Genomic DNA, 20,586 nt, shown 5'->3' on the forward strand with positions numbered 1-20,586 from the left:
AAAGTACTGTATGGCATTAGAATTCTCAAGAGCAACTATATCCTGAGTATTAAAGGATATTTTCAGATCTACAAGTTGGCAAAAAACTTACCCTCTGATTTTATTTTCTTAGAAATACACTGGCTCAGTCAGTAGAACATGTGTCTCTTGATATCAGGGTTATAAGTTTGAGCCCCACTTTGGGTATAGAGATTGCTTTAAAAAATTTTTTTTAATTAGGGGCGCCTGGGTGGCTCAGTCAGTTAAGCCTCTGACTTCAGCTCAGGTCATGATCTTGCAGTTTGTGGGTTTGAGCCCTGCATCAGGCTCTGTGCAGATAGCTCAGAGCCCAGAGACTGCTTCAGATTCTGTGTCTCCCTCTCTCTATGACCCTCCTTTGCTCACACTCTATCTCTGTCTCTCTCTGAAAAGTAAATAAACATAAAAAAATAAAATAAAATAAAATTTTTAATTAAAAAAAATATACTAGAGTGTATGCTCTATGCAGACGTCTGAAATCAAGTCAGAGGAAGTCATGGGCTCCAGGAATCAGGAGGTCTCATGTAGGAGAATGGAAGTGAGAATGTACTGGGCACCAGGCTTAGAAAATATCCATTTCAAATTGGACTAGGTGGACAAAGCAGATGTGAGAGGACATACCCAAGAAGAAAAGAGAAAGGATCAGTTATTTGAGGTTTACCAGTAATTAGAAAAATTATTACTAGGAGTTTGAAACATCTACCTGAGCAGTTGCCATAATTCTAAATTAGCATCTAAAAAGTAGGAATTGAAATAAGCAAAGAATGTACAAATAAAACCAAGAATGTACAAAAAATGAAACATAATCATAGTTGTCACACTTATGTAATATTTATTATAGTCATAATATAAACAATGAATATTGAGATAATAAGAAATTATATGAATATATTGGGGAAAATGGAACAAGGGGAAGCATGTGTGTGTATGTATCTGTCTGTGGATGTGTGCATTTTGTATGAGGTGGGGGTTGAAACATAAGTCCTGATCTCTCTTACCGGAACATCATTAGACATTGTCTAAAAATGAGTAAGTTGTGGGGGCACTTGGGTGGCTCAGTCAGTTAAGCGTCCTGCTCTTGATCTCAGCTCAGGTCTTGATCCTCATGGTCATGAGTTCAAGCCCTGCGTTGGGCTCTGTGCTGGGCATGAAACCTACTTAAAAATAAAGAAATAAAAATAGAATAAAGAAAAAAATAAAAAATTAGTAAGTTGAGAAATAGGAATAGTCAATATTTAGAAACGTGAAGCATAAATTTCAGAAGAAACTGCTAGAATCTTTCAAATCTTTCAAAATCTCAAACCTTTGGGAAATGTGAGGATGAGAGAAGATATCATCTTAAGGTGCAAATAACTATACACATACAACATACATACAGTCACACAAACCATACATACATACACATCAGTTATAGAATTTGATTTTTAAAACATTATTTTGATATGAAAAAAATACTTAATCCCTGTTTTCCTTTCTTTGAGGACAGTGATTTCTTGACTTAAAATGTACTATTAACCTATGCTTATCATAGGTGTGCACAGATTGATCTCAAAGCCTAGCTTGTCTGGAGTCATATGTGTCAATATTACGGCAACTCTCTCAGATGTACTTCTGGGCACATAGCCGATGTTTATGATGATGTTGGAATACCTTCAAAGTGTTCAGATAACCTGAGTTGGCATGCAAATGTCTATGCATTTTTCACTTTTTTCATCAGTCTTATTTGTGTTTTATCAGCTAAAATCCAGGAAGAGATTGGCCATGTAATTGGCAGACACCGGAGCCCCTGCATGCAGGACAGGAGCCGCATGCCCTACATGAATGCAGTGTTGCATGAGATCCAGAGGTACATTGACCTTATCCCAGTCAACCTGCCACATGCAGTGACCCGTGACATTAAATTCAGAAACTATGTCATCCCCAAGGTAAGAGATATTTCTCCTACACTGACTTTAGTGCTCTTGAAGTTCCCCTGTTCTCACTATTGGCTCAGTCTTCTACCAATACAAGATGAGAAAGGTGCAAAACTCATATATGTGGCAGCTTGATGGATTTTGTGTTGTTTCCAGTTTGAGGCTACAGACCTTTTTTTAAAGTTTATTTATTTTATTTTTTTTTAATTTTGTAATGTTTATTTGTTATTGAGAGACAGAGAAAGACAGAGCATGAGCATGGGAGGGACAGAGAGAGAGGGAGACACAGAATATGAAGCAGAATCCAGGCTCTGAGCTGTCAGCACAGAACCCGATAGGGGGCTCGAACTCACAAACCATGAGATCATGACCTGATCCTAAGTCGGACGTTTAACTGACTGAGCCACCCAGGCGCCCCTATTTATTTATTTTAAGAGACAGAGACAGCGTGAGTGGGGGAGGGGCAGAGAGGAGAGAGAATCCCAAGCAGGCTCCACGCTGCCAGTGCAGAACCCTATGCAGGGCTTAAACTCATGAACCATGAGATTGTGACCTCACGAACCATGAAATCATGACCTGAACGAAATCAAGAGTCAGATGCTTAACCGACCGAGCCACCCAGGCGCCCCACTGAGGCTACATACTTTTATGACAGGTTTTGGTATTTGGCTGTGTAAGTCTTCCAAATTTGTTCTGCTTCTTTAATATTGTTTAGGCTACTCTTAGCCTTTACATTTCCAAATAAATTTGAGTATCAGTTTGTCAATAAACCAAAGCATTTGGCTGTGATTTTTATCAGGGTGATAATAAAATAATTTAGAAAGAATTGACATGTTGGTATCTTGAATCTTTCAATTCATGGATATGGCATATTCTACCAATTTATTTGGACTTTCTTTAATTTTTTCAATATTTTCAGTGCAGTGGCTTGTATATCTATTAGGTTTTTCCTAGATGAGTGGTATTTTTGATGTTACTATAGATTGTATAATTTTTAAAATGCCTTTTCTACTTTTTTTGTTATATGGAAATATACTTGATTTTATTATTTTGATGACCTTACATCTAGCAACCTTTCCAAATTGACTTAGTGCTAATAATTTGTGGATTTATTTGTAATTTCTATACACAGAATTCTTCAATCTGGTTTAATGTATATTTTTTAATGTTTATTTATTTTTGAGAGAGAGAAAGAGAGACAGAGACAGAGACAGAGACAGAGAGCAAACAGGGGAGGGACAGAGAGAGACGGAGACACAGAATCTGAAGCGGGGCTTGAACTCACAAGTAGTGAGATCATGACCTGTGCCGAAGTCAGATGCTTAACCAACTGAGCCACCCAGGTGCCCCAATATTTGTTTTAATAATTAATACTTGAACTTTAAATTTTATATACTTGCAATGAGCTTTAATTTAAATATAAATAATCATGGATCACTCAAGGCTACTGTGTTGGACAGAACCGATCTAAGTTGTTGTTGTTGTTTTTAATACTTGAAACTTTATGTTAAAACCTTTATTCTGCAATATTAAAAACTCAGAAAATTAAAAATAAATCGAAGTACAATTCCTTTCAGTGGCCAGAATGTTGAACTGAAGTGAATCAATCTATATATTCCTTATTGATGCACTTTGTGTGAATATTCATGTTTTGCTAAAGAGGTATCAATGTGTTTGATTATATGATACCACATTATTGGGAGTATTTTAAAATTTATGGCATATACATCATAATACCTTTCTAAAATCATCAAATAGTACTTAATTTGAAAACACATTAGGCCTCAGGAGGTTCAGATGAAGGATTGTGTATTTATACTTTCATGAAAACAAATGTTTATATTTGTTGAGCTGATGTAGAAAAATAAGCTAAAATAGTCATGCTGTATATAACTTTGAAATGGTTGATAAAAACAACTTTGGAGGGCTGGTGCGTGGCTGGCTCAGTCGGCAGAGCATGCGACTCTTGATCTTGGGATTGTGAGTTCAAGCCCCACACTGGGTGTAGAGACTACTAAAAAAAATACATAAACTTAAAAAAAAACACTTTGGGGTGCCTGGGTGGCTCAGTCGGTTGAGCGTCCGACTCTTGATTTCAGCTCAGGTCATGATCCCAGAGTCTTGGGATTGAGCCCCGCATCCCCCTCCACGCTGAGGTCAAGCCTGCTTAGGAATCTGTCTCCCTTTGCCCCTCTCATCCACTAGCATGTGCACACCCATGCTTTCTCTCTCTCTCTAAAATAATTTTTAAAAGACATGGATTTACATATTAAACAAACAAAAAACCTTTGGGGGAGGGATGACTTCCTCTGAGTTGCAGAAAACCATTTGGGCTTCATCTGGCTTTCAGGTTATTTCCCAGCCAGGAAAATGCCTCGTCAGAATCACAGTTGCATGCTTAGGGCAGAAGAGTGAAAGAAGTGACACTTGTGCAGAGAGGGCTATTTCTCTTCTAGGTTTTCTAGATGAACCAGGCACTTTCTTCTGCCAACTGTATCCTAAAAATGGAAAACTCAAGTAGATATTTGAAATGCAAGGCAGCAGGAGATAAATTCAGGAGGATAACCTCCGTATAAACTCTGGCTCGGTTACCCTTTACTATAATCTTTAATAAATTTCTTAATCCTATGTGCCTTGGTTTTCTCATTTGTAAACTGTTGATAGCACTGACCTTTACGTCACTAGAATGTTGCAAGAATTCAACCAGGTAACATATACAAAATACAAGCTAAAACTATTACCATTTTTACTTATTAGACTGATGAAGTCAAAGGCTGAGAAAATGTTGTATTGGTGAGGGTGTGTGTAAATGAGCACTTTCAATCACCAGTGGCAGGATTGTAGATAAGTACATCTTTTTTGGAGGACATTTTGGCAATATCTATCAGAAATAAAATATAGAATCTTATAATGCAAGAATTATAATTCTTGGTATCTACTACAGGTGCTAACAGAGGAATGTTCAAAAAATGTGTCCTTGCATCACTGTTTATAATAAAAACATTCTGTTTTTGTTTCTGAGAGAGAGAGAGCAGGGGAGGGAGGGAGGGAGGGAGAGAGAGAGAGAGAGAGAGAGAGAGAATATATCTTAAGCAGGCTCCATGCTCAGCACTGAGCCCAACATGGGGCTTGATCCCACAACCCTGGGTCATGACCTGAGTCAAAATCAAGAGTCAGATGCTTAGCCAACTGAGCCACACAGGTGCCCCTAGAAAAATATTCTTAACTATCTAAATGTTCATCAGTAGTGTAATGATACATTCATATATAGCATGAATAAGGCAGATATATATGTGTTGATATGGGCCAGTACCCAATTATTTTATTAAATAAAAAATAAGATTTTTATTTCTTTTTATGAAACAAGTACTAAAGCATGACAAAGACATCGTTGCCTCTAAGTAAGTCTAAATGCACTTTCAAATTATATCTTGTTTAGAAGGCTAAGCAATGCATCTATGGAAGCACTGCATCTTGAGATGATTTTCATCAATGATTCTAGAATTTCTAATAAAATTCCTGCTGTGCCTCTCAAATTCAAGTAAAATTAAAAAAATCAAGATGTAGTGGATGCTTGTCATTTGATAAAAAAAAAAAAGAAGAAGGTGATAGGCGAAATAAACATGTAGATTTATTTGCCTGATATATATATTCTCTTTGGAAGGGCATATTCCCTGGAAGGACATATCACTGGTTATGAATAGTTGTTTTTGGAAAGTATTTAGATGGGAGGGAGACCTATTTTTCACCATATGTGCTTTTTGTGACTTAGTGCATTCCTCTATTTTTAACTTGAGGTATAAGTTATACAAAAGAAAATTCATATTTTTAAGGGTAAAGTCTAATGAGTTCTGACCAATATGTGAAGTAACTACCACCACAACCAAGATGTAGAACATTTCTATCATCTCAAAAAAGTTCCCTCATTCTCCTTTTACAATCAATCCACTTCCCCCAGTTCCAACTCTTGGTAACCACTGATCTGTTTTTGGTTCTATGGTTTTGCCTTTTCAAGAATGCAATGTAATAGAATGTGGCATAAATAGAATAACTTGTAATCAATATAAATAAGCCTTTATCTTTTTTATGTGACAGAATGTATTTGAGATTTATTGCACTTTGTTATTGTACTTATCATTAATTTGTTCTTTTTTTTGATGAATGATTTTCTATCCTACAGAGTACCACAAATTGTTTATCCATTCACTACTGGATGGGTATTTGGGTTGTTTCCAGTTTGAGACTATTTGAATAAAAGTGCTGTGAACATTTGCATACAGGTTTTTGTGTGGATATAAATTTTCATTTCTTTTGGGTGAATGCTTAGGAGTGGGACTTTTGCTTAACTGTTTAACTTTATAAAAAATCATCAAATATTTTCTAAATGTGGCTGTGATATTTTACATTCCTGCTAGCAATGTGTGAGAGTTCCAATTGCTTCAGGTACCTTCCATCACTTGCCATTAATGGTCCTTTTTTTTTTTTTTAATGTTTATTTATTTATTTTTAGAGAGAGGGAGGGAGGGAGGGAGAACATGAGTGAGGGAGAGGCAGAGAGAGAGGGAGAGAGAATCCCAAGCAGATTCTGTGCTGTCAGTGCGGAGCCTGATGCAGTGTTTGAACTCACGACTGTGAGATCATGACCTGAGCCAAACTCAAGAATCGGGTGCTTAACTTACTGAGCCACCCAGGTGCCACATTGTCGGTGTTTTTAAATTTTAGGTACTATAAGTGGTTATGTAGTGACGTCACATTTTGTTTTATTTCTATTTTCTGGATGGATAATGATGTTGGGCTTCTCTTCATGTATTGATTGACTATTCATATATATTCTTTGGTCGAGTTCTCAAATTATATTCCTATTTTGTATTGGGTCGTTTGTCTTATTTAATTATTGCAATCCTTTATATATTGTATACATAAGTCTTTTATTATATGTAAGTGTTGCTAATATTCACTCTCAATCTGTAAAGGGCTTGCTTGCTTGCTTGCTTTTTCTTCTTTCCCTTTCTTCCTTCCTTCCTACCTTCCTCCCTCTTTCTTTCTTTCTTTCTTTCTTTCTTTCTTTCTTTCTTTCTTTCTTTCTTTCTTTCTTTCTTTCTTTCTTTCTTCTTTCTTTCTTTCTTTCTTTCTTTCCTCCAAAGAATGTCTTTCAAAGAGCAGAAGTTTTGAATTTTGATGGAGTCCAATTTATCAGTTATTTCTCTTTTGACTTGTGCTTCTGTGTCCTATCTGGAAAATTTTTTGCCAACACAGGTTCCCAAATATTTGCTCTTATCTTTTCTTCTACAAGTTTTATGCTCTTAGCTTTTGTATTTAGGTCTGCGATCCATTTAAAATTCATTTTCACTTATAGTGTGAAGTAGTTTATACTTCATTCCTTTTGTTAGGGACACCCACTTTTTCCAGCACCATTTATTGAAAATACACTTGCTTTTTAAATCTTAAAGTAACACTTCCACATATTACTTGTTTTAAAATGCACAAGGCAATAATATTGAAAACAAAATTATAGACCTTAAATATGATAAACTTAGAGGATGGAACTTCCTTCTAATTTTGAATTTAAAAAATAAAAAAAATCTCAGTAGCATTTAAACACACACAATGGTATATAATGTTTTATGTTTATATAAATAATGCATATGAAAATGTGTATACATCTATATTTTAAGTACATATCTATCTGTATCCATTGATCTGTCTATCACACTTAACACCTAAATATTTCATATGTGTCTGGTAAGAACAAGGGCTTCTGCATAGCAGTAATAGCATTCACACTCAAAGAATTATCATATATACAATAACTTTATCTAAAATATAGCTATAGATTTTTTCAGTTATCCTAAAATATCTTTTTTTTTTTAATGTTTGTTTATTTTTGAGAGGTAGTGAGAATGCCAGTGTGGGAGGGGCAGAGGGAGATAGAGGATCTCAAGCAGGCTTCATGCTGATGGCAGAGAGCCCAATGCGGGGCTTGAACTCAAACTGTGAGATCAAGACCTGGGTTGAAGTCAGATGCTTAACCAACTGAGCCACCCAGGTGCCCCCCCTAAAGTATCTTTTATAGCTTTTTTTGAGGGGGCATCTAGTATCTAATAAAGGAATAAATATACAATTTTATTATCTGTCCCTTTACGCCCCTTTTATAAAGAACAGTTCCAAAAAAAAAATTTTTTTTTAATTTTTTTAAAAATTAAAAAAAAAAAAAAAAAGAACAGTTCCTTTTCTTTTATTTATTTCATTTCAATACACTATGGAAGAGTCCAGGATAGTTGTCATGTAAAATATTCCTCAATCTGGTTTTGTTTGATTTTTTTGTTTTTGTTTTTGGTGTTTTTTTGAGAAAGAGAGAGAGCATGTGAGCAGGGGAAAGGGGCAGAGGGAGAGAATCTTCAGCAGGCTCCATGCTCAGCACGGAGCCTGACGTGGGGCTCTATCCCATGACCCTGCGATCATGACCTCAGCTGAAACCAAGAGTCAGATGTTCAATCAACTGAAGCACCCAGAAGCCCTGTGCGATTTTTTTTGTTTTTGTTTTTGTTTTTTTAGATTAGATTCAAGTTCTGTGTTTTGGGGAAGAACATTACATACGTGATGTTGTGTATGTCCCAGTGAATTACGTTTTGGCTAGAGACATGTAATATCAATTTATATCATTATTGGTGATGCTAAGGTAGTCATTTATTAAGGAGATGTCTTCCATGGGGCACCTGGGTGGCTCAGTCAGTTAAATGTTGTACTTCAACTCAGGTCATGGTCTCGTGGTTTGTGGGTTCAAGCCCTACATTGGGCTCTGTGCTGACAACTCAGAGCCTTGAGCCTGCTTCAGATTCTGTTTCCCTCTCTCTCTCTACCCCTCCCCCACTTGCACTCTCTTTCTCTCAAATATAAATATTTTTTTTTAAAGGTATCTGCCATAATTCTCCACTGCTGAAATTCTGTTTTTCATAGGTTATTAGTAAAAAAATGTACGGCCTGGTACTTTGAGACCTTATAAATATCCTGTTTCCCAAATCTTTGATCCAACAGTTTTAGCACTAATTAATAATCTTTACCTGAATTGTTGAAAAATGATATTTTTTCCAATTTTAGTTTGTGTGTGTTTGTGTGTGTGTTTAACCAGGATTAATCTCTAACAAAGAATTTCCCCACAGTTTTAAATTAGAAACAAATTGCATTCCAAAGATAAATACTCAGTACTCGTTGGTGTATTTGTTAATACTATCTAAGAAGTCATTTTTCCTTTTGGGCATATTTTCTTTTTTTTTTATTGTGGTAAAATATACAGAACATAAAAGTTACCATTTTAGCTATTTAAAAATTTTTTTAATGTTTATTTATTTTTGAGAGAGAGAGACAGAAACAGAATGTGAGCATGGGAAGGGCAGAGAGAGAGGGAGACACAGAATCTGAAGCAGGCTCCAGGCTCTGGACTGTCAGCACAGAGCCCAACACAGGGCTCGAACTCACAATCTGTGAGATCATGACCTGAGCCAGTCGGATGCCCAACCGACTGAGCCACCCAGGTGCCCCTCCATTTTAGCTATTTTAAAGTGCACAATTCAGGGAAACTGAGCACATTCACAGTGTTGTGCAGCCACAGATATTGTCTACTTCCAGAACATTGTCATCTCTCCAAAAGGAGATCCTGCACCCATCAAACAGTCATTCCCTACTCCTTCCCACCTCCAGCCCCTGACAACCATGAATCTGTTTCCATCTGTGTAGATTTGCCAGAGTCATTTTTTAAAAGTAACTTCTGTGCTCAATATGGGACTTAAACTCACAACTCCAACACCAAGTCTCTCATGCTCTATCAACTGGGCCAGCCAGGCACCCTGCCAGAGTCATTTTAAATCAGATCAGACCTCTATTTTAAAAAGCCCTATGAGGGGTGCCTAGGTGGCTCAGTCGGTTAAGCGTCCGACTCCAGCTCAGGTCATGATCTCACAGTTCGTGAGTTCGAGCTTTGCATTGGGTTCTGTGCTGACAGCTCAAAACCTGGGGCCTGCATCAGATTCTGTGTCTCTGTATCTCTCTGCCCCTACCCTATTTGTGTTCTCTCTCTCTCTCAAAAATAAATAAACATTAAAAAAAATTTTAAAGCCCTATGAAAAGATTCTAAATACTCCTGACTTTTCAAGAACCAGCAAAGGCTTCCATTTTATTCTATTTTATTTTTTAAATTAAATTAAATTAAAATTTTCATTTAATTTTATTTTTAAATTTAAATTCATGTTAGTTAACATAGTGTAGTCAGTATTGGTTTTGGGAGCAGAATTTAGTGATTCATCACTTACATGTAACGCCTAGCATTCATCCCAACAAGTGCCCTCCTTAATGCCTACCACCCATCTAGCCCATCTCCCATCCACCTCCCTCCATCAACTCTCAGTTCTCTATAGTTAAGAGTCTCTTATGGTTTGCCTCCCCCTCTGTTTTTATCTTATTTTATTTTTCCTTCTCTTCCCCTATGTTCATCTGTCTTGTTCCATATATGAGTGAAATCATATGATATTTGTCTTTCTCTCCTTGACTTATTTCACTTAGCATGATATGCTCTAGTTCCATCCATGTTGTTGCAAATGGCAAGATCATTCTTTTTGATTGCTGAGTAATATTCCTCTGTGTGTGTGTGTGTGTGTGTGTGTGGGCACGTGTGAGTGTGTATACATACCAAATCTTTATCCGTTCATCAGTCAGTGGACATTTGGGCTCTTTCCATACTTTGGCTATTGTTGATAGTGCTGCTATAAACATTGGGGTGTGTGTGCCCCTTCAAGTCATCGTTTTTGTTTCCTTTGGATAAATTCCTAGTAGTGCAATTGCTGGGTCGTAGGATAGTTCTATTTTTAACTTTTTGAGGAAACTCCCTACTGTTTTCCAGAGTGGCAGCACCAGTTTGCATTCCCACCAACAATGCAAGAGGGTTCCCCTTTCTCCACATGCTCACCAACATCTGTTGTTTCCTGAGTTGTTAATTTTAGCCATTCTGACAGGTGTGAGTTGGTATCTCAGTGTGGTTTTGATTTGTATTTCCCTGATGATGAGTGATGTTGAGCATCTTTTCATGTGTCTGTTAGCCATCTGGATGTCTTCTTTGGAAAAGTATCTATTCATGTCTTCTGCCTGTTTCTTACAGATTTTGAATACTAACCCTTTATCTGAAACGTAATTTGCAAATATCTTCTCCCATTCCATAGTTGCCTTTTAGTTTTATTGATTGTTTCCTTCACTGTGCAGAAGCCTTTTATCTTGATGAGGTTCCAGTAGTTCATTTTTGTTTTTGTTTCCCTTGCCTCCAGAGACGTGTCTAGTAGGAAATTGCTGTGACTGAGGTTAGAGAGGTTGCTGCCTGTTTTCTCCTCTAGGATTTTGATGGTTTCCTGTCTTACATCTAGGTTTTTCATCTTTGGAATTTATTTTTGTGTATGTTATAAGAAAGTGGTTCAGGTTCACTCTTTTGCATGTCGCCCTCCACTTTTCCCAACACCATTTGTTGAAGAGACTGTCTTTTTTTCCATTGGATATTCTTTCCTGCTTTGTTGAAAATTAGTTGGCCATATACATTTGTGGGTCCATTTCTGGGCTTTCTATTCTGTTCTATTGATCTATGTGTCTGTTTTTCTGCCTGTACCATACTGTCTTGATAATTACATCTTTGTAACATAGCTTGAAGTCCAGAATTGGGATGCCTCCAGCTTTGGTTTTCTTTTTCAATATTGCTTTGGCTATTTGGGGTCTTTTCTGGTTTTATACAAATTTTAGAATTGTTTGTTCTAGCTCTGTGAAAAATGATGGTGTTATTTAGGTAGAGATTACACTGAACATGTAGAATGCCTTGGGCAGTATAGACATTTTCATAATATGTGTTTTTCCAATCCATGAGCATGGGATGTTTTTCCATTTCTTTGTGTCTTCTTCAGTTTCATAAGCATCTTACAGTTTTCAGCATACAGATATTTTAGCTCTTTGATTAGGTTTATTCCTAGGTATCTTATGGTTTTTGATCCAATTGTAAATGGGATCAATTCCTTGATTTCTGTTGCTTCATTATTGGTATATAGAAATGCCACAGATTTCTGTACATTGATTTTATATCCTACAACTTTGCTGAATTTATGTATCAGTTCTAGCAGTTTTTTGGTAGAGTCTTTTGGGTTTTCCATATAGAGTATCATGTCATCTTCAAAGAGTGAAAGTTTGACTTCTTCCTTGCCAATTTGGATGCCAGAAGCTTCCATTTTAAACCATAGTCCACATGAGATGTTTGAAAACCAAAGTGATGAAATAGAGCAGAGGGTGGGAGCTACACCATCATCCAAAGATAGTGATCAGTAGAGGGGATTCAGAGGTCTGGTACCCAAGTAACTAAGCACTCAGCATTTCAAATCCTATTGGGAGGCTACTTTAGCAACCTTACTAGCACTGGTCTTAATCTCATCCCTGTTTATTACTTGGTGTGTCTGACTAGAAATGCCATTGCCTTTTTTTGGACCTGGGATTCCTCATGTATAGATCAAAAGATTGAACTAAGTGATATGCAAAATTTATTCCAGCTCCACGACTTCTTTATAATAAAGTTTGTCTTCATCTGTTCATTCCAGGGCACAAATGTACTAATATCACTGACTTCTGTGCTACGTGATGACAAAGAATTTCCCAACCCAGAGATATTTGACCCTGCCCATTTCCTGGATGATAATGGCAACTTTAAGAAGAGTGACTACTTCATGGTTTTCTCAGCAGGTAATAAAAATTAATTTCCATAGGTACTGAAGGGGACAAGGTATTTTTGGGTGATCCGTAGAAACTTACATGGTGCCTAGTCTGGGACGAGTAGAATTGTTCTTTGTCCATGACCGGAAGCATAACTCCCAATGCCCATGCACTTTCCCTCTCTCACTATACAGTCCCATTATTAGAATTTTGGCTTGGTGACCCAGTTCTTCCAAAGTGAATATAGGTTCATTGAATTCTGCCTCTAGATAGATCACACAGCTACCAAGAGCTCCTCTTAGCAGGTGAAACTCATTTAGACTGTACTCACTGCCATGAAAAAGGAATATAACTCCTCAACTTTGAGTTAAGTATTTTCTGTGTGATATCCCCCACTCCCCAGAGTGGGCTCCAGGGTTACAAGTATCCACAAGCACAGAATGGGCACCAAAAGGGCTCACATCCTAATTAGGGAAACAGATTAGTAAATAGATCGTTGTAATCCAGTGAGACTGGTGTTGTGGAAGAGGAAAGCACAGGCTGCTCAGGAGACCAGAGGAGGAAGCGGCCTGCTTCCTGATCACTTTATGAGGCATAAAGTGGAATAAGCAACGTTCTGATAGCAGAAAGGCAATTTGTGCTGCCTCTCAGGGGACAGGCAGCAAGGGAAAGAAGAGAAGGAAGGGCACTTTTAGAGAGTGGACTTTAGGAGCAGGGCATTTCAATAGATCAGGGCAGTCGGAACGTGCCAGCTAGCTGTGCCATTAAGGAAACCTTGAACAAGTGGCAGAATACCCTGCAGCGGTTCCAAAGCACCTGATATTCCTCTGCTCAAGATCAGAGATTTTGGATCGTGGGTGTCCACATCTACAGTGTGTGTTCTGAATCTCTGGCCACAGAGTCACCTTTATTTATCTGACAGCTTTTGATGCCTACTTTGGGTCTTACGCCATACATACCAAGATGTCAAAGACTGAGCTTTCCCTACAAGGAAACACACATTTAGCATGGTAGAAAAAGAAATAAACAGAGAATCGAGATTCAAGGTGATGATCCATGCTTTAACTGAAGAGTGAATAAGATTCTGAGGAAAGCCAGAGAGGGCAAGACTGTACTTCCCAAGGGGATCACAAAGATTATAAAGAGGAAATGACATGAGACATAGGTCCTGGAAGAAGTATAAGAGAAGTGCGCCTTAACCAAAGGGAACAGCAGGAGATACAGCTCGAAACTTCACAGTATATTGGAGATCGATGAAGAGTTGGTATGGCTAGAACCAAGAGTAGAGGTATGAAGGATGGAAGGAGGGTTATGGCTCATCAGACTGGGAACAGAATGTGGAGGGCCAGTTCAACCCATCTGACATCATCTCATAGGACAGATCAGGGAGGCATTTAATAGTTTAAAGTGAGGGGCACCTGGGTGGCTCAGTCCATTAAGCGTCCGACTTCAGCTCAGGTTGTGATCTCACGGTTCGTGGGTTCGAGCCCCACATCGGGCTCTGTGCTGACAGCTTGGAACCTGGAGCTTGTTTCAGATTCTGTGTCTCCCTCTCTCTCTGCCCCTCCCCTACTCGCGCTCTGTCTCCCTCTGTCTCAAAAATAAATAAACATTTAAAAAAATTAATATTTTAAAGTGAGAAAGTGACACATTTTTTTTTTATTTTTAAAAAGTGTTTATCTTGGGGCGCCTGGGTGGCGCAGTCGGTTAAGCGTCCGACTTCAGCCAGGTCACGATCTCGCGGTCCGTGAGTTCGAGCCCCGCGTCAGGCTCTGGGCTTATGGCTCGGAGCCTGGAGCCTGTTTCCGATTCTGTGTCTCCCTCTCTCTCTGCCCCTCCCCCGTTCATGCTCTGTCTCTCTCTGTCCAAAAATAAATAAAAAACGTTGAAAAAAAAATTTTAAAAAAAAAAAAAATGTTTATCTTGAGAGAGAGAGCACACATGTGCATGAATTAGGAAGGGGCAGAGAGAGAGAATCCCAAGCAGTCTCCATGCTGTCAGGTCGGATCCTATGTAGAGCTCAGTCCCACAAACTCTGACATTGTGACCTGAGCTGAAATCAAGAGTCGTTCGCTTAACCATCTGAGCTTCCCCAGGCGTTCCAAGAGAGGACGCATTTAGACATGTGCCTCTGAAATCACATGAAGGAGAAAAAACTTTGTCTAAATTTTGTGCCAGAGGTAGAAAAGGAGACACAGGTTTATGAGTTCCCTTCTCTCAGTCCTCCTCCCTCCAATGCACTTGGACAAGTGGGTGTATTTCTACAAAGATTTATGGAAACTGGAAATGTGAAAAGTGCAGTTATAATATGGGAATACATAATGAAGTGTTTGATGTAGACCTAATGCTCAATAGATATTTGTTGAATGAAGGGTTCCCATTAAGACACTAGGTGAATAGCAGGTGTTCCCATCCTTCTATCCATCTGTCCCTCTACCCTTCCTGCCAGCTCTCCATCAGTTCAGCCATTCAGCAGATACTCCTTGTGACATACTTCTTGTGACAGTTCAAAACATAATGGTCAAGGAACAAATCCCTTGTGTTTATTATTTTCAGGAAAACGGATTTGTGTGGGAGAAAGCCTGGCCCGTATGGAGCTGTTTTTATTCCTGACCTCCATTTTACAGAATTTTACCCTGAAACCTGTGGTCGACATAAAGGACCTTGACACCACCCCAGTTGCCAGTGGGTTTGGACATATCCCACCCCCCTACAAGATTTGCTTTGTTCCTTTGTGAGGAAGGGCAGGCCATCTGGCCACTACTGTGCTGTTGTCTATAACTCCTCCTCCTCTTGGGTGTCACCCGCCTTCTTCTCACGACTGGGGATGCTTTCTCTGACCTCTTGCCTCATATTTCCCCATTGCCTCCACACCCACTGACCATCCAACCTCAATTAAAGGAGAGTTTCCAGAATTTCATTTCACAAATGCCGTGCCGTGCTGTTCTTTATACTCAATAACTCTTATATTTGCCCCCACGTATGCTACTAATTATCAAATATTGGGCTATTACTATGTTATCACTGTGAAACAAAGCAAAATGGCTAACACACTGCCACCTATCCTCTCCATGTTCTAAATAGAAAGCACTATTATTTGCTGACCCAGTTCTTAGACTTTTCCTTGCATGATACAGGTAACAATTGGAAAAAAAATAGAGTTCAAAGAGGCCACACTGGTCCTCATACTGATAAGTACAGAGAGGAGCAAAGGGGGAGAGTGCAGAAAAGCTCTTTTGGCTACATGTCACCTAGGGTTACTTGAGGCTTGGATTTGAAAGTGAGCAGAGTTGTGTCCAGGAGCCGGGTAATGGAAGATCAGCGATAGGGATGAAGGAATAATTACCATTAAAATTCATTCTTCTGCTTCGGTGCCACTATGAACACCAAAGATTTGACATGTTCTTACTACTTTGTGTTTCAAACTTAGAGTCAACTATTAACATATGCTTTCATATTGCTAGTCAATTTTTCTTTTCTTTTCTTTTTTTTAAATTTTTTAACATTTATTCACTTTTTGAGAGACAGAGAGAGACAGTATGATGAGGGAAGGGGCAAAGAGAGAGAGGGAGTCACAGGCTCCAGGCTCTGAGCTGTCAGCACAGAGCCTGATGTGGGGCTCGAACTCACCAACTGTAGGATCATGACCTGAGCTGAAGTCAGACACTTAACTGACTGAGCCACCCAGGTGCCCCTAATCAATTTTTCTATGTGTCATTTTTTTCTCACCAACCTCGAACAAAATCCCTGGAAGGCGTCTCTAGATAATCTTTTTCTGCTCTCCACCACATTGTTTTATACCTAACATAAGGGTGATGGCAGTGTGATGCCATGATCCTAAAATCTTTATCTGAACACTTTATTGGGCCTCATCTGTGGCTCAGTCAGTTGAGTATCTGACACAGTCTCAGCTCAGGTCATGATCTCATGGTTTGTGGGATTGAGTCTCGCATCGGGCTCTGCGCTGACAGTGCAGAGCCTGCTTGGGATTCTCTCTCTCACTCTCTCTATGCCCCTCCCCCATTCATGTGGGCCCTCTCTCTCTCTAAATAAACATTTAAAAGAAAAAAAATAAAGGCTTTATCTAAAACATAGACAACGGAACATCATATACAAGTCCAATAATTTTCATCTTTTTTTTCTTATGGCTTTAAATGTAGGAAATGAAATCTATTAACCTTTTGCCTGCTCATCTCCTAGAGGAAACCTTTTATATTTCAGCATGCATTTTATTTATTTATTTATTTATTTATTTATTTATTTATTTATTTTATTTATTTATTTTTTATTATATGAAATTTATTGTCAAATTAGTTTCCATACAACACCCAGTGCTCATCCCAAAGGATGCCCTCTTCAATGCCCATCACCTACCCTCCCCTCCCTCCCACCCCCCATCAACCCTCAGTTTGTTCTCAGTTTTTAAGAGTCTCTTATGCTTTGGCTCTCTCTCCCACTCTAACCTCTTTGTTTTCTTTTTTTTTCCTTTCCCTCCCCCATGGGTTCCTGTTAAGTTTCTCAGGATCCACATAAGAGTGAAAACATATGGTATCTGTCTTTCTCTGTATGGCTTATTTCACTTAGTATAACACTCTCCAGTTCCATCCACGTTGCTACAAAGGGCCATATTTCATTCTTTCTCATTGCCACGTAGTACTCCATTGTGTATATAAACCACAATTTCTTTATCCATTCATCAGTTGATGGACATTTAGGCTTTTTCCACAATTTGGCTATTGTTGAGAGTGCTGCTATAAACACTGGGGTACAAGTGCCCCTATGCATCAGTACTCCTGTATCCCTTGGGTAAATTCCTAGCAGTGCTACTGCTGGGTCATAGGGTAGGTCTACTTTTAATTTTTTGAGGAACCTCCACACTGTTTTCCAGAGTGGCTGCACCAGTTTGCATTCCCACCAACAGTGCAAGAGGGTTCCCGTTTCTCCACATCCTCTCCAGCATCTATAGTCTCCTGATTTGTTCATTTTGGCCACTCTGACTGGCATGAGGTGATATCTGAGTGTGGTTTTGATTTGTATTTCCCCGATGAGCGACGTTGAGCATCTTTTCATGTGCCTGTTGGCCATCTGGATGCCTTCTTTAGAGAAGTGTCTATTCATGTTTTCTGCCCATTTCTTCACTGGATTATTTGTTTTTTGGGTGTGGAGTTTGGTGAGCTCTTTATAGATTTTGGATACTAGCCCTTTGTCGATATGTCATTTGCAAATATCTTTTCCCATTCTGTTGGTTGCCTTTTAGTTTTGTTGATGGTTTCCTTTGCTGTGCAGAAGCTTTTTATCTTCATGAGGTCCCAATATTTCATTTTTGCTTTTAATTCCCTTGCCTTTGGGGATGTGTCAAGTAAGAAATTGCTGCGGCTGAGGTCAGAGAGGTCTTTTCCTGCTTTCTCCTCTAGTGTTTTGATGGTTTCCGTCAGCATGCATTTTTAAAATATCATATGGGGATAGTGTACATATACATATGTCCAAAGTATATATTCACACATAGTATATATTATATATACACATATACATATGAGGTTAAAAATGTTTTTGTACAAGGAATAGAAGGATCATACCTCAAGATCATAAAAGCCATATACGAAAGACCCAACACTAATATCATCCTCAATGGGGAAAAACTGAGAGCTTCCCCCCTAAGGTCAGGAACAAGACAGGGATGTCCACTCTTGCCACTGTTATTCAACATAGTATTGGAAGTCTTAGCCTCAGCAATCAGACAACACAAAGAAAAGGCATCCAAATTGGCCAGGAGGAGGTCAAACTTTCACTCTTTGTAGATGACATGATACTCTACATGGAAAACCCAAACAATCCCACCAAAAAACTGCTAGAACTGACTCATGAATTCAGCAAAGTTACAGGATATAAAATCGATGCACAGAAATCGGTTGCATTCCTATACACCAACAATGAAACAACAGAAAGAGAAATCAAGGAATCGATCCCATTTACAATTGCACCAAAACTCATAAAATCCTTAGGAATAATCTAACCAAAGAGGTGAAAACTCTACACACTGGAAACTATAGAAAGCTTATGAAAGAAATTGAAGAAGACACAAAAAAATGGAAAAGATTCCATGCTCCTGGATAGGAAGAAAATATTGTTAAAATGTCTATACTACCCAAAGCAACCTACATATTCAATGCAATCTGTATCAAAATAACACCAGCATTCTTCACAGAGCTAGAACAAATAATCCTAAAATTTGTATGGAACCAGAAAAGACCCCGAATAGCCAAAGCAATCTTGAAAAAGAAGACCAAAGCTGGAAGCATCACAATCCCGGACTTCAAGCTGTATTACAAAGCTGTAATCATCAAGACAGTATGGTACTGGCACAAGAACAGACACTCAGATCAATGGAACAGAATAGAGAACCCAGAAATGGACCCACAAATGTATGGCCAACTAATCTTTGACAAAGCAGGAAAGAATATCCAATGGAATAAAGGAAGTCTCTGCAGCAAGTGGTGCTGGGAAAACTGGACAGCGACATGCAGAAGAATGAACCTGGACCACTTTCTTCCCCATACACAAAAATAAACTCAAAATGGATGAAAGACCTAAACGTAAGACAGGAAGCCATCAAAATCCTCGAGGAGAAAGCAGGCAAAAACCTCTTTGATCTTGGCCGCAGCAACTTCTTACTCAACACATCTCCAGAGGCAAGGAAAACAAACAGAAAAATGAACTACTGGGACCTCATCAAAATAAAAAGCCTCTGCACAGCGAAGGAAACAATCAGCAAAACTAAAAGGCAACCCTATGGAATGGGAGAAGATATTTACAAACGACATATCAAATAAAGGGTTAGTATCCAAAATCTACAAAGAACTTATCAAACTCAACACCCAAAAAACAAATAATCCAGTGAAGAAATGGGCAAAAGACATGAATAGACACTTCTCCAAAGAAGACATCCAGATGGCCAACCGACACATGAAAAAATGCTCAACATCACTCACTCATCATCAGGGAAATACAAATCAAAACCACAATGAGATACCACCTCACACGTGTCAGAATGGCTAACATTAACAACTCAGGCAACAACAGATGTTGGCGACGATGCGGAGAAAGAGGCTCTCTTTTGTATTGTTGGTGGGAATGCAAGCTCGTGCAGCCACTCTGGAAAACAGTATGGAGGTTCCTCAAAAAATTAAAAATAGATCTACCCTATGACCCAGCAATTGCTACTACTAGGTATTTATCCAAGGGATACATGTATGTTGTTCCGAAGGGACACATGCACCCCAATGTTTATAGAAGCACTATCAACAGTACCCAAAGTATGGAAAGAGCCCAAATGTCCATTGATGGATGAATGGGTAAAGAAATGTAGTATATATATACAGTGGAGTATTACCCGGCAATCAAAAAGAATGAAATGTTGCCATTTGCAACTATGTGGATGTAACTAGAGGGTATTATGCTAAGCAAAATTAGTCAGAGAAAGACAAATATCATATGGCTTCACTCATATGAGGACTTTAAGATATGAAACAGGGAAGGGAAACAAAATAATATAAAAACAGGGAGGGGGACAAAACATAAGAGACTCTTAAATATGGAGAACAAACAGAGGGTTACTGGAGGGGTTGTGGGAGGGGGGATGGGCTAAATGGGTAAGGGGCATTAAGGAATTTACTCCTGAAATCATTGTTGCACTATATGCTAACTAATTTGGATGTAAATTTTAAAAATACAATTAATTAAAAAATGTTTGTTTTTTTTTTACAGCTAAACTCATAGTACACATAATATTCTACAACTTGCTGGTTTTCTACTATATGGTATGCCAGGGAAAATTCTAAGTAATAAAAATTCGAGCAGATGATTTGAATGGACAGATTACAGAATAAGTGATGAAATGGGTACTAAACAAATGAAAAGGTTTTAAAAATGT

The 20,586-nt window shown here is 38.5% G+C and overlaps 1 protein-coding gene across 2 annotated transcripts in view; it reads left to right on the plus strand.

Annotated features, from left to right (window-relative positions):
• Positions 1-15,576, plus strand: part of LOC131493112 (cytochrome P450 2C41-like) — a 33,966-nt gene extending 18,390 nt beyond the window's left edge. For both annotated transcript variants that reach the window (XM_058697231.1, XM_058697232.1), the window contains exons 7-9: positions 1,756-1,943; positions 12,545-12,686; positions 15,213-15,576. In XM_058697231.1, the coding sequence (XP_058553214.1) occupies positions 1,756-1,943; positions 12,545-12,686; positions 15,213-15,394 (512 nt within the window). In that variant the 3' untranslated portion in view covers positions 15,395-15,576. The remainder of the gene's footprint in view (positions 1-1,755; positions 1,944-12,544; positions 12,687-15,212) is intronic.
• The last annotated feature ends 5,010 nt before the right edge of the window (positions 15,577-20,586 follow it).

The sequence above is a fragment of the Neofelis nebulosa genome, chromosome 13, assembly GCF_028018385.1.
Source record: "Neofelis nebulosa isolate mNeoNeb1 chromosome 13, mNeoNeb1.pri, whole genome shotgun sequence".
Taxonomy (NCBI): domain Eukaryota; kingdom Metazoa; phylum Chordata; class Mammalia; order Carnivora; family Felidae; genus Neofelis; species Neofelis nebulosa.